The 13732-nt window shown below is 41.3% G+C and overlaps 1 protein-coding gene across 17 annotated transcripts in view; it reads right to left on the bottom strand.

The window, feature by feature from the left end:
• The window catches only part of AKAP13 (A-kinase anchoring protein 13), a 266733-nt gene that overhangs the window by 83564 nt on the left and 169437 nt on the right, over positions 1-13732 (bottom strand). For all 17 annotated transcript variants that reach the window (XM_081831648.1, XM_081831649.1, XM_081831641.1 and 14 more), the window contains one exon: positions 9624-9760. In XM_081831648.1, coding sequence (XP_081687774.1) covers positions 9624-9760 — 137 coding nt within the window. The remainder of the gene's footprint in view (positions 1-9623; positions 9761-13732) is intronic.

Genomic DNA, 13732 nt, shown 5'->3' with positions numbered 1-13732 from the left:
CGCACTGTCTTAACATCTTTATTTTATTGTGTTCTTCTAGGAGAGGGAGCAGGGACTAGGGAAAGGCATACTGTGGTTTATTTTTCCTCTTCACAGTATTTTCCTAATTAGCCAGTCTACTCAAAGTTTTAATTAAGAGTGAAGAAATTTATAGTTCTTTAAGATTTTAAAAATTATGAGAACTAATGAGCCTTTTAGCTTTGGAATAGAAAATAAGACCTATTCTAGAAGGAGAGTATTTTCAAATGTTTACATTAACACTTCAAAAGCATTCTCTACAATTTTGGGGCTGAATCTCTGCCAGCTCATAGGAGTTCCCCACCCGCCCCCCCACTCTGTGGCATCCGGTTTCCTCTGTTAATTGCTCTTGAAATGATGCGTGAGGGATGAGACTAAGAGGGAGATGTGGGGGTCACCAGGACCCGGACTGGCTCTCCAGGCCCTCCCAGTACATAGGCAGTGAGCAGTGAAGTGAACTCAGGCTGATTTCAACTAAAACTGCCCTGTTCTGTTCCCCTCATCATCTTTAAAAAAAACCCTGCAGGGGCAGTGCCTGGGCGTCTCCGCTGGTTAAGCATCTGCCTTTGGCTCAGGTCGTGATCCCGGGGTCCTGGGATCGAGCTGAGCCCTGTCATCGAGCCCCATGTCATCAGACTCCTTGCTCAGCAGGGAGTCTGCTCCTCCCTCCTCCTCTGCCCCTCCCCCCTGCTCGTGCTCTTGCTTTCTCTTAAATGAATAAAAAATCTTAAAAAAAAAAAAAAAAAAGGCGCCTCTGCAAGGACAAGATCTCAAGGTCCTGTGTTCCCTTCACTGGGCCACACTGTAAAATAAAACGATGCTTTAACCAAGTGGATTCTAAAATAGAGTAGGTATTATTTTAAAATAAAATCATTGACAGTTCTTTTTATGTTAGTGAGGATTAACCTGCACATCCTAAAGCATTCTATCATGGGGCTGCTCTCCAGAGAGAGGAACAATGTAGATGGTCGCAAATACCAACCTTCAGGATGTCTTGGCTTTCTCACTGTGTTCTCCTCAAACGTAATTAGTTAAGATGAGATTATACAACAGTAGGGTGGCCCCTAAATCCAAAGGAGTTGTGTCCTTAGGAGAAGAGAAGAGACAGGGGGAGATATGCGGGGAGGCGGAGCTTGGGGTGACGGGTCTACAGCCCTGGGCCAGCCAAGGAGTGCCGGCAAGTAGCAGAGGCTGGGACAGGAGCAGGGACGCAATTCTCCCTGTGAGCCTCCTGAGGGAAAGCAGCCCTTCTGACCCATTGATTGTAGGACCTCCTGCCTCCAAAACCGTGAAAAATAAATTTTTGTTTCACCCCACCGAATTTGTGGTAATTGGTGACAGCAGCCCTAGGAAACTATATACTCACCCTCAAGCTGCTCAACCTTTAATTCTCAGAACAGTACCAGGGGACAAACAGAAGGGGCATGAAAAAGCAAAATGTGTGACGGGCCCATTGTCAAACACACAAGCAAGGCTTCAAAGGAAATGAAAATGAGTTCAAGTTTCCATTTAGCCTTTTATCATATATTCTCATAAGCTGGTGCTTCCTGATTAGGAAATGACGCGCGGATGACAGAACAGGTCCTTCTTTTCTGTTTGGCGCCTAGTGGCCTTGCAAGGACACTGCCTTGAAAGACCACCTGTTATCTCTCTTGGTACTTTACTAATCTGAGACTTAACAAACAAGCATCTACCTTTTTGTAAGACATTAAAACAAGATGGGAAAATTGTTGGTGGCCTGTTTGTACACATTTTAAAAAAGGAGACATCTGTCTAGCATATATCCGCAACGCAGTGTTGATCCTGGTGTGTGCTAGGACACATCTTAGTGTGTACTTTTAACTCATAAACTAAACAAAACAAACCCCCTAAAAATTAAATAACCAGGGAGTTTTCACAGTAATTGCATGAGTTCTTTAGTTTTGTACTCCTGGTAAGAATGAAGTTCACAATGTACAGTGTTCTTACACTCGAGTATTGTTATTGTACCTTTCAACTATTATGAGCTTGTGGCTATTACTTGAAAAAGGGAAAAACAGGACAAACTCACTTCTAAATATTGAGGCCAATGGTTTTTCTTTAATGCTGGATTGAATCTAAAGAAGGCTCTAAATTACTTTTTCCCAAGACTTATGTGTTCTCCAAAGAATTTCCCAGCTTCATCATGTCTTTATGCTACCCTGGCAGAATAGAAAGCAGTCAGGGGCATAACCAAAAATTAAACCCGGAATATGGTCCTAGTTTTTCTACAGCTAGGTATCTGTCTACAGATAAGCCACTTCCTCAATTTGTCTATCTAAGAAGATGATCTTTAAGTCTAAAAAGGCTAGGCCTTAATATAAGGCTGTTGCAAGGTACTGTCTATTTTAATCATGAATAGAGGGAACAAGTGGGTTTTTTAACCATTTGAATTTTTTTCCCCAGTATTCCTTTCCAGTCCTGAATTTATTAGTGCTTAAGTTCTTAGGGATATCTGCCAAATAAGAGATACGAGAACCGTTACTTCCACCATTCTCCCCCCTCCTCACAGAAAGTACCAGGTTTGGGGATGCTGTTTTTCCATTTATACATCAGAAGGGAGAAAAGGGAGAAAAGTTATGGCTTCTGTCACATAATAGAATGTTCCATGCCTAATATTTGAAACTATTTATTCTTAACAGTTTTTGAGTTATGTGTTGGTCTTTCTTTGGAGAGGTCTTCTCTCTTAAAATGTCTGCTAATTAAATGACTTCCAGGGACTTCACATATTAGTCCTGATTGGAGAAAAGGTGCCATGGGATTAACTTAACTAGCACATTTTCAAAAACTTGGTTTTGACTCTATGTAAATCAAATGTACTAGTTAAACTGATCCCCTGGCACCATTCCTCCAGACAATCATGAGTAATAGCCCAAGTTCCTGAAAGTCATTTAATATATTTAAGAAATATATACACGTGTATATTTAAGAAAAAAAATATATGGTTTTTCTTCCCTTAGTCTTAAAAGCAGATGACCAGAACACAATTCTCTGCTAAATACAAGTTTTCTGTTTTTCTTTTCCCTTAAGATGCAGTACTGGGAGTGGGTTAGGGCAGAGAAGGAAAAGAGACGCAGAAAGGCAGACACAGGAGAGGAGGGGTGGCTGGGAGTTGTGCTTGTTTGCGAGAAAGCGAGCATACTGGGAGACAGATGACTGAGTCTAGACCTGAGACTGACACACGAGCCCTTCCTCCCTTGAGCTGTCCTGACTGGTTTTCCTCCTGCATATGGGAGGATGGAAACATACACATAAACTACCATCTCTACCAACAGCTTCTTTTTCCTTACAGTTTATGCCATCTTGAAAATCTGCAAATGGTGATCAGGCTCGCAAAAATCTCTAGGAGTCAAAGAGAAAGCTTGCAAAAAACGGGCCCAATGAGCAATACAAAGGCTTGTGCATCAGCTCCCGCTGGACAGCTCGGACTCTAGGGGCACTGACCCAAAGATACTGTTTTGCTTAATTTAAGGTCAAAATAAACTAGGAAAACTGAAATTATAAAATAATGATATAAATAAAAGTTAATGAGAAAGGCTAAATTAAATGATGCTGCTGTCTATATAAAGCTCGGGAAACTGTGATTCTTACTTAGATATACTTGCAATGGACTATTCATTCCATAAATGTGAGTAATGATTATTTACTGGATACTCGCCACATGGGGGCTCTGCACTAAGTGATTTAGATGTATTCTTTTAATATTTGATTTAGTAGGTATTCTTATTTCATTTTATACATGAGACCACTGAGGTCCAGTGAGGTTACATAGTAAGATTCTAACTTAACTGGTCTGGGATAAGGGCCAGGTTCTTTTTCTTCTTAAAGCTCTCCAGATGATTCTAAGTACAGCTAGGACTCAGTCCTATTATATATGACAGACCTGTGATAAAAATGTTTTAAAAAATTAAGATGGAGGGACGCCTGGGTGGCTCAGTCGTTAAGCGTCTGCCTTCGGCTCAGGTCATGATCCCAGGGTCCCGGGATCGAGCCCCGCATCGGGCTCCCTGCTCAGCGGGAAGCCTGCTTCTCCCTCTCCCACTCCCTCTGCTTGTGTTCCCTCTCTCGCTGTGTCTCTCTCTGTCAAATAAATAAATAAAATCTTTAAAAAAAAAAAAAGAAATTAAGATGGACTCCAATCCTACATGTAAAAGCCCAAATTATAGATGTCCTAAAAGAAAACTTTATGACTGGGGGCAGACAAATCAGGAACAGGACACAGGTAGCAACTGTCATAAAAAATGGATGAATTACACTTCACCAAAATTCTGAACATTCAGTACATCAAGACACGTTTATGAAAGCAAATAGGGAAGCCATGTACTGCAAGAAAATATTTGCAAAACACAAATCTAACTAAGGACTGGTATCCAGGATACCATATACAACAATTCCTACTTCTCAACAACAAAAAGCCAAACAATCCAATTTTTTTTTTTTTTAACGGGCAAGAAATGTGAACAGATACTCCACAAAGGAAGATATGCAAGTGGCCAATAAACACATGAAAATGTGTTTACCATTATCGCTGGTTGTCAAGGAAATGTAAATCAAAACAATAATGAGCTACCACTACATGCACACCAGAAATGCTAAAGTTAAAACAAAACAAAACAATTATACATGTTGATAAGAACATGGAGCAACCAAAACTCTCATACATTGCTGGTGAGAATGTAAAATGATACAACCACTTTGGAGAAAGGTCTGGCGATTTTTTTGTAAGACCAAACCGATACCAGCCGTATGATCTATCTGTTCCCCTCATCTACCCGATAGAAATAATAACATTTATACTCCATTTGTATGAGGCTCTGAAATAAAGAGAACTAACCTGTGATGGGAAAACAACTAGAACAGTTGTTGCCTCTAAGGGGTTGGAGAGGAGACAGACTGAGAAGGGGCATAAGGAAACTTCCCAAAGTGAAGGTAATATCCTGATCCATATGGGGGTTTGGGTAACAAAGATGAATCATTTGTTAAAAGTTGCTGAGGTGCAGCTATTATGGAAAACAGTATGTAGGTTCCTCAAAAAATTAAAACCAGAACTGTTCTATATAATCTAGCAATATCCCACTTCTAGGTATATATCCAGAGGAAATAAAGCCACTGTCGTGAAGAGGTATCTGCACTCCCATGTTCACAGCAGCATTACTCACAGTAGCCGACACATGGAAACATCTTAAGTATTGACGGACAGCTGAACAGGTAAAGAAAATAAAAAGAAGGAAACCCTGCCATTTGCAACAACATGGATGGACCCAGAGGGCATCATGCTAAGTGAAACAGACAACCTTTACGTGCTCTCACTTCTACATGGAAACCAGAAATGGCAACTCATAGTAACAGAGAGTAGAACAGGGCTTCCCCGGAGGGTGGGGGAAATGGGGGGATGTTAGTCAAAGGGAACAAGCTCTGTTAAGAGATGAATAAATTCTGAAGACCTAATGTATAGCATATGACCACGGTTACTAATAATGTACGGTATACTTGAAATCTGCTAAGAAAAGTAAATTTCAAGTGTTCTTACCACCCACACAAAAAGGTAACTCTGAGGTGATAGATACTTTGGCCTGATTGTGGTAAGCATCTCACAGTGTTTGTCTTTCAAAACATCCTCTTGTACACTTCAAATATGTACAATTTTTGTCAATTATAACTCAGTAAAGCTGAGGGAAAAGTCACTGAATGGTAGTCTTCACACTGCGCATTTCACTGTGTGTAGATTTTATAACAAAAAACAACTCTATTAACACATACTGAATTCTAAGTATTTAGGGGTAAAAGTGGGTTGTTATCTGTAACTTGTTCAGAAATGCATCAAAGAAATTAGGTGGACTGGTAAGTAGAAAAAGGAAGGACAGATGTCCAGGTGTGTAACAAAGCAACTATAAGAAGTTAACGGTAGAATCCAGGTGGTGGGTATTCACTGCACAGCTCTTCCAACCCCCCTGAATGAATGTTCCAGCATTTTCTCAATAAAATGTTGGGGGAAAATGCCTGACTGGCTCTCTTAACCAACAGTTACACTAGACGGGTACTATATAGTTACAGAGAGAGGAGTAAACATTATGTAACATATGTATATATAAATATAAAAACAACTACACACTTTCTATCTTATTACTACCCCTGAAGGAATGTTTGATATTGCCAAAATACTAGTCCTTCAGTTTTTAATAACTTAATCATTAAATATTTATAAATTGTTGTCTATGATACACAAGGCACTCTGCCATGTGCCTTGGAAAATAATAACTCACATTTTAAACACCTAATATGTGCCAACTGTTTAACCCATTTACATGCGATAATTAACCTAAGAATCTTAAGCATGTGATAGCAAACTGTTTCACAGTTCTGAAATTACAATAATTTTTAATACTTGTGTATAAATAACAGTTTTTCTAATATGGATACTGTAAGTATAATTTTTTTTATCCCTGAAAGCCTAAAAACTATCTGGCTTGGTGATCAAGTACTTGAGAGCAAACTATAGCACATGAAAGAAAGGATGCTCCCTTAAGGCTTAGCATCTTAGGGGAATTACTCTGATTTTTCTTAGTTGTGGATATATTTTATGAACTGGAGAAAAAACAAGGTGTGAGCGTTTTATTTCATCTAATTCTCTTTGGGAAAAGAGACAGTTGACTATCAGTATTTTCGTGGACTTCAATCAACCTTTTGAATAACAGGGTGGCCGAGATTATACATTTTGTGGTCACTCTTTCTTTGCTAGTGCCGAGAAAAAGACCAGGATTTCTTCCTACTTTAAAAACATAATCTAGGGGCACCTGGGTGGCTAGTCGGTTAAGAGTCTGCCTTAGCCTCAGATCATGATCTCGGGGTCCTGAGATCGAGCCCCGCATAAGGCTCCCTGCTCAGCGGGGAGTCTGCTTCCCCCTCTCCCTCTCTGCCCCACTGTGCTTTCTCTCAAATAAATAAATGAAATCTTAAAAAAAAAAAATCTAAATTTTATGCTGTTGATCTATAGAGAAAAAGACCTTAGAACTAGCAAATATTCAGAGGGTAATCAGGAAGCTCCTCTCACCCGAGTCATGTTTACCAGAAGGCAGGTGAATGGAAATAGAAGGTTAAGGTGAAGAGTTTGTGACCAACACCGCAGGCTGCTCAAGAGACCTCTCTGAGGCCAGATCACACACACGGCTGTAGGAAGTGACCTAACGCACCACTCGTGGTTCACAGAAAAGAATGTTGCGATGCCTTGCCCAGAGAGGATTTTGAGAGACGGGAGAGCGGGAGGCACTCCGGGACAGGGTGATGTTTCACAACACACGCTGTGTGGCTGTCCACGGAGGCAGACGGTGAGGGATGCTGCCGATGGCCTGTCTGCCAGCATCCTGCTTCTGTATAAATCACTGGCGATTAAAGCAGGTGTCTGGAGATCGAGAGCAAAGTAACAAGGAACAGACTGGAGAGTCAGGCCTACGTACAATCTCAAGACTGTGACATACCAGCTGAGTAATTTGGACTACACCTGTCTACCAATCAGAGCCTGCTCTCCCTCAGGAGTTTAATGAGGATAAAACCACCCATCTCGCAGGGCTGTCGGGAGCATGAAAGGAGATCACATATATTATAAAAAATTCAGTTCGGTGTCGAGTGTATAGTAACCACTTTGTTAAGTAATTAGCCTGTCTCTCTCTCTCTCTCTCTCCCCTTTTCCTTTCATATGCAAACCCTTGGTTGGCTTTATGAATGCCAGAGAAAACTTTTATTGCAAAACCTCTCCTGGTCACAACCAACTTTGGGAAAGCGGAAATAACCAAGAGTTCAGAACCCTCCAGATCTCGCCCCAGGCCATGCGACATTCTCGTGCGTGCATGAAGAGATGACAGCGCAGCCACCATTTCTGTTTTTTTCTGAGCCACTCAGGTATGACATGTGGGTAAAAGTTGATTTGGGGAGTATGCTTCAACTCTTAACAATTCTATCTGTCTAGTCATCCTGAAAAAACTGCCAAATCTAGCACCAGCCATTCGTATGAACAATCTCCTAAATATTTTTGGCAGTTTGAGTAAGGAGGCAAAACACAGGAAATTCAAATTCTCTTTAGCTAGGAAAATCACTCAGTTTAGTGACCAGAAATCACTCCCATTCTGCAGACGCCAGCATCCAGGGACAAGCTGTCATGCACCTAGGAGGGAGCAAGCAAGTCTTTCTTAATGAAGACTCTGCAATTTCAAAACAACTTTTGACTACGAAAAATTTCAAACACACATAAATGTTTAACAAATCCCCATGTATCCACAACCCGGTTTCAGTGACTGTCAGTGATTCAATTTTAAAGCTGGAACTAAGAGATATTATCTGTTTATCTGAGACACAAGTAAAATATTCTGAGAGACATGCCCCTTCAGAATGGCATTCCCCTTGGGGGTGGGGGACGGTTCAGAAGTCCTTACAATGAAAACCTCAAAGTCACAGTAGAAATTACCCAAATTCTATTATTTAAAAAAAAAAAAAATCATGGTTTCCCTCTTCCTAGATAACCTCAGAGATGGACAGACCTTCCCAGTGTGCAGATTTTTTACTTTACAGAACCCACTGAATCAATTTGCTGTGAGTAACAATGACAGGAATCCTGAAGTTCTGTAAATTTTTCCAAGGACCTCTGGAAGACAGTGAGCACAATGAAAAGGAACACGGTGGAAAAGATTAGGGAAGGCCAAATGGGCACGAGAGCCACTGGACAAAAATGAAAATAAAGTGTTTGAGGGGTACATTTACAGAGGCTTTAACTATGTTCTAGCCCAGAATCCCAGGACGCCAAGCCTCTCCTGTAACTTACAGGACAGCATCCTCACAGGGTCTTGGAGAACCACATCACCCACTAACCCAACTGCCCTTTTATCACTTCTCCAGGGTCATCCTGAAGCCTTCATAAAGGCGTCCTCACAGCTGCTGTACTTCTGCCCCTTCACCCTCTCGCGATTAAGATAAGCAAGTGTGGTGTATGACTGAGTACCACTTGCTGATCCTGGTGTGGCAAAGCCCGCTATTCTTCTCAGGAGGCAAAACAGAACTAGCTGCAACTAGATACAAATGTAACCAAAAGAAAGCAGACCGCTCCCATCCCCCGACCCCTTAGAGAGCCTCAAATTATATGAAAACACACGGTGACTCATGTGCATGGGCTTGGCTTTTCACAGTCTGGGTTCCCCAGCAGACATCTAGAAAGTTCCAATTAAGCAGGCTAGATGAGGAGGGGTGACATCACCAAGCTGGGCAGCGAGCTTCAGGCCTAAACACATTAATCAGAAATGACTCTATGGTTAGTTTATGCACATGACGTGTTATACTCTGAGCTGCGGTCCTTTCCTGCCCACTGAAAAGTATTCACCTTCATCTGATTTAATTCACACCAAAGAACTCCCATTTCTTCAGGCTTCAAAACCTGCATGTAACCAGGCACAACCCTACGGAAGATAAAGTGGTCGATGCCTTTTTCTAAGCCCCAGAGCCCTGGAGCTCCCTTCTCTGAAAGGGAGGATGTACTCTTCTCTAGGATCACTGAGATATGCTCAGTATGCCTAGCAGGAGTCGCATACTGAGGGGGACAGTACCTTGGGGAAGATGATGCTGTCCACTTCTTCGCTGGGTGAGTGAAAGAGGTCAGAGTCACTGCCAGATTCTCTTTTGAGGACACCTTGTTTTGAGGCACATTCTCTGCCCAGTCCAACATCCAGGAAGTTCTCACATTCTGAAAAAGAAAATGTATTCAACCAATAAGTAAAAAAAAAAAAAAAAAATTTACTTTCTTTTCATTCCAGCAATTCGCCTTGTAAGTCAACCAACTAACCTCCCCCCTCTTCCAGTATTAAGCAGCTGTAAAGGACACAGATTACTAGCTTTTAACTCTGGTATTCCAATTCTAGGGTGATTGTTACTATAGAACCACCATGAGTTTGCCATGTAAACCAAAGGCACAAAAAGATAAAATGGTAATTCAGAACCATAATTCCATCTATATTTATGCATTTAAATGGTAATCTCTTCCTCTTGGGAGCTGGAAAATATTTCCTTTTGCTACTAAAATCAGAAGTCCTTTATTAGGAAACTATGAGATAGAGTTTATGGCCAAATTTCTAAGACTTAAGTTCTTTCTGGAAACTTATTACCTAGCCAAATATTAGGATTAAAAAAGGAGGAGAAGCATATCTAATAAAAATATCAGTGTATCACACTTACGGGTTCTATTGAGTAATAACAGAAATATAATTGTTTGACTTCTACCTTAAGCAGATCTGACATTGGGGGAATAATGCACTAAAGAAAAATATATCATCTAGAATCTGTCTTCAGTTCAATAACTAGCATAGGGACTCTGGTGAATCAGACAGAGGGGGCCTTGACAGAAATGTTATGCTGTAGATCAAGGAATTCTAAAGACTTAGTACATTGAAATTAGCAAGGTATTTAACTCACTTTCTCCTATTAATTCTGTAAACAAAAGGGACATATGACTTGGCAGCAATAGAATTAAAAATATTTGTGTGTGGTAAAACCAAGAGCCCAAAGAAAGTCAATTAGTAGGTAGATATCAACTTCCTTCAAGAAGTCTGGAGAGTGAAGCATTTCCATTCCAGTTAACATTTTTATATGGGATACAGACAGACATATATCAACTCTTCAGGTGATACTAAGTGACAAGGGACACAACAGATCAGCCGATTACCTAGCAGTTCATGAGAACTCCACCCGGGGGTTTTGGTTGAAAGCAGATTCAAGAGGAGCTGACGATACAAGGTGACAGCAAAACAAAAAACACCGATGGTTTTAGACTCTATTAATAGTGTACCCAGGTCCAAAATGGGGACAGTCCTGCCATTACGTGAGAGCTAGACCTCACTGACAGGATGATGTTTGTCCCTGGGTAACATTTAAAGTAAAACACTGATAAACGGAAATGCACGCATGGTGATGAGGTCACAACAGTGGAAACACTTGAGAGCCATGAGGCTTGCACAGGAGCTTGAAGAAAATGTGTCTAAGGGCAGCTGCAGATTTGCTCTGTACTGTTCCAGAGGCAGAACTAAAAGCCCACTGAGTGGAAGCCACAGAGTTTTGCTATAACTAGGCTTCTGGGCAATGGGATGGGAGTTTTCATAAAGTAACCACTGTCACTTCACCAGAAGGGGTGGAGCAAAGGCTGAGTGACTTTGTCAAGAGGTTTCAGAAAAGATGCATACACGGAAGGGGAAGTAGAGATCAGACAACCCCCAATGTCTCTTTAAATTCTCAGGGTCTATGTTTGGACAATAATCGTGTGTGTGTGTGTGTGTGTGTGTGCGCACTGAGGGTTGAGAAGACGAAGTTTCATTGCACTGGTATATAGGTCATTAATTGCTTGTCCATAAAATTACCTCTTCGTGTCAGGTATTTGACTAGGTACTAGGGATTATCCAAGTAAAAAGAGATAGTCTGAGTATGTGCGTGGGGTAGTTTGCAACCTTACAGCAGAAACGGACATATTAAGAGACCATTTCAACACAGAAGTACACAAAGGATGCCACCGAGAGCAAGGAGGGGCCCACAGATTAATCTGAAAATGTTTCAATTAAAGAAAAAAAAAAATGACCCTAGTCCATTTCAGTCTTGGTTGGTCCTAATTATTTCTGAGTGTTTCATTCAATGGGAATAGCCCTGCCTTCAAAAGACTGGATATCATGGGTATTCCACACTACCCCCCCGCCCCCAGTTTCGGAGAGTATGTACTAACCTAGGTGGAGTCGGTGGGTGTGACCTTTCTACTTCTCCCCCTTTCCCCACTTGGAAAATTCAAAGACTCCACTTCACGGCTGAGGGGAAAACAGGGGGCTGGCCAAGAAAAGAAAGGGCTGTCACAGCAACTATGCTGAGCTGCTGGCTGTCCAGCTGGCAGGCAAAGAGACCACGTCCCAATTCCAGACTGGAAAACAAACCAACTCAAGACGCTCTAATGGAAAATTCACAGGGAAGATCCAGATCCAGCCCTGGTAGGAACAGTTCACTCAGAAAATAAATCCGGGCCAGCACTACAAGGGACCACAAATCAAGCTGTGGTGAGACTCTGCTATGTGATACAATCCTAACTGTTGAGATGGGGGGGGGAGTGGGGGGAGAAGAGTAAGCAAACAGGGAACAAGGGTGAGAAAAAGACCCATAAGCCATCATGAAACCCCACAAATGAGGGGGGCCCTAAAGGCAAAGCTAATCCCCACCTTGTGTCACAGGACTTCCTACCTGCCCTCTTCCTAATGAATGAGGTGGAGCAACCCATGCAGGTAGAAGCAAGAACAATGAACACTGACTGGTTTTAGAGTTGATCCTGTCTGGCTTAAATCTCCCTCCGCCTACTTTTAGTAGAAAGATCCCGGGCAGGAAGTCATTTAACCCCTAAGCCTTCACTTCCACACCGGTGAAATGGGACTGATTAGTATCTCCCTAAAATAGCTGCAGTGACGGTTAGAAAGAATTTTATGCAAATAGTAACCAGAACTCTGCCCCTCGCACACAGCAGGTGTGTGATAAACACACCTAATGCAGTTAAGGCTTCGTTATTAACCTATACTGTGCAAGTATCTGGAAAGGACATTACCTTGATGTGGGCCAGTCCTGTTTTATGACTCATATAAATCTGCCTATAAACTTTTGTGTCCTGAGACATTAATTTCCTTAAAAGCTAGCAAAATGTGTCATTTTAAGATGCTCTCTAGTCATTTGGGTCTAAAATGATATATATGCAAACAAATTACAGCAGGCAAAGATAAGAAAAACTACCAGCAGCGCGCCCACTGGTATTTGCTGAACCATGCTAATCATAATGTATGTGTATTTATTTGCACTTATATAAATTTGTATTTATCCATAATGGAGGAATATCCAAAGTGATTTTAAAACATGTCATCTCACTTGGTTTTACACTATTGCTCTCTCTTGAGCTGTGTTCGTAACATAAATGAAACCTTCAAGATCCAAAGGGCCTAGAATTCACCAAAAAATTTACTAAAATCAAAAACTCAGGTCTGAAGCTCCAAAGCATAATCCAGATCTTGGATGCCATTACACGGAGAATTAAAAAGACCCATTCTAAAAACACCAAAGTAGTTATGCTTGGGATTGGAGTATGGAGGGGGGCGTTGTCAACAAAATTCAAGAGGATGTCCTGGGGAAAATGCTCAGGGGTTCAAAATTCATTTCTTTAAATGAGTAAATTAAACTCCAACATGTGGAGAAACTTCCACATTTAAGCTTTACAAGGCAGACAGTTTCACTGCTTGGATGGTTGGGAGTAATTATACTTTCAGAAAACACCCTGAACAGCTCAAGGAACCAAGATATGGTAAGTAGTATACTTTTAAGTAGAAGATTCTAGGGGGCTAGGTGGTGTATAAGGGTCAGCTAAGTCTGGAAACAGGGTCAATCTTATAACATGCAGAGACCCTAAACATAACTATAGCATAATATCCTCCAGGTGAGACAAAACTAGGGAAGAACACTTTTCTTCACTTCTTCGGAGTGAAGAATTGCGAGTCAGTAGGAAACCTCTTGGGAGATACAGGATTTGGACAGTTTGCCTTTCAATTTAATACTACTGCAGGACATCCACAGCTGCAGTGTTACTATAAAGACCAGTCAGCGAGCACTCAAGTAAACTTTAAAGCAGGTCAGTAAAACCTGTAAAGGTAAACGG

The sequence above is a fragment of the Leptonychotes weddellii genome, chromosome 9 (assembly GCF_054177405.1).
Source record: "Leptonychotes weddellii isolate Sample4059 chromosome 9, ASM5417740v2, whole genome shotgun sequence".
Lineage (NCBI taxonomy): Eukaryota > Metazoa > Chordata > Mammalia > Carnivora > Phocidae > Leptonychotes > Leptonychotes weddellii.
The sequence above is the reverse complement of the archived record's forward strand: the minus strand, read 5'-3'. Positions and strand labels throughout refer to the sequence as shown.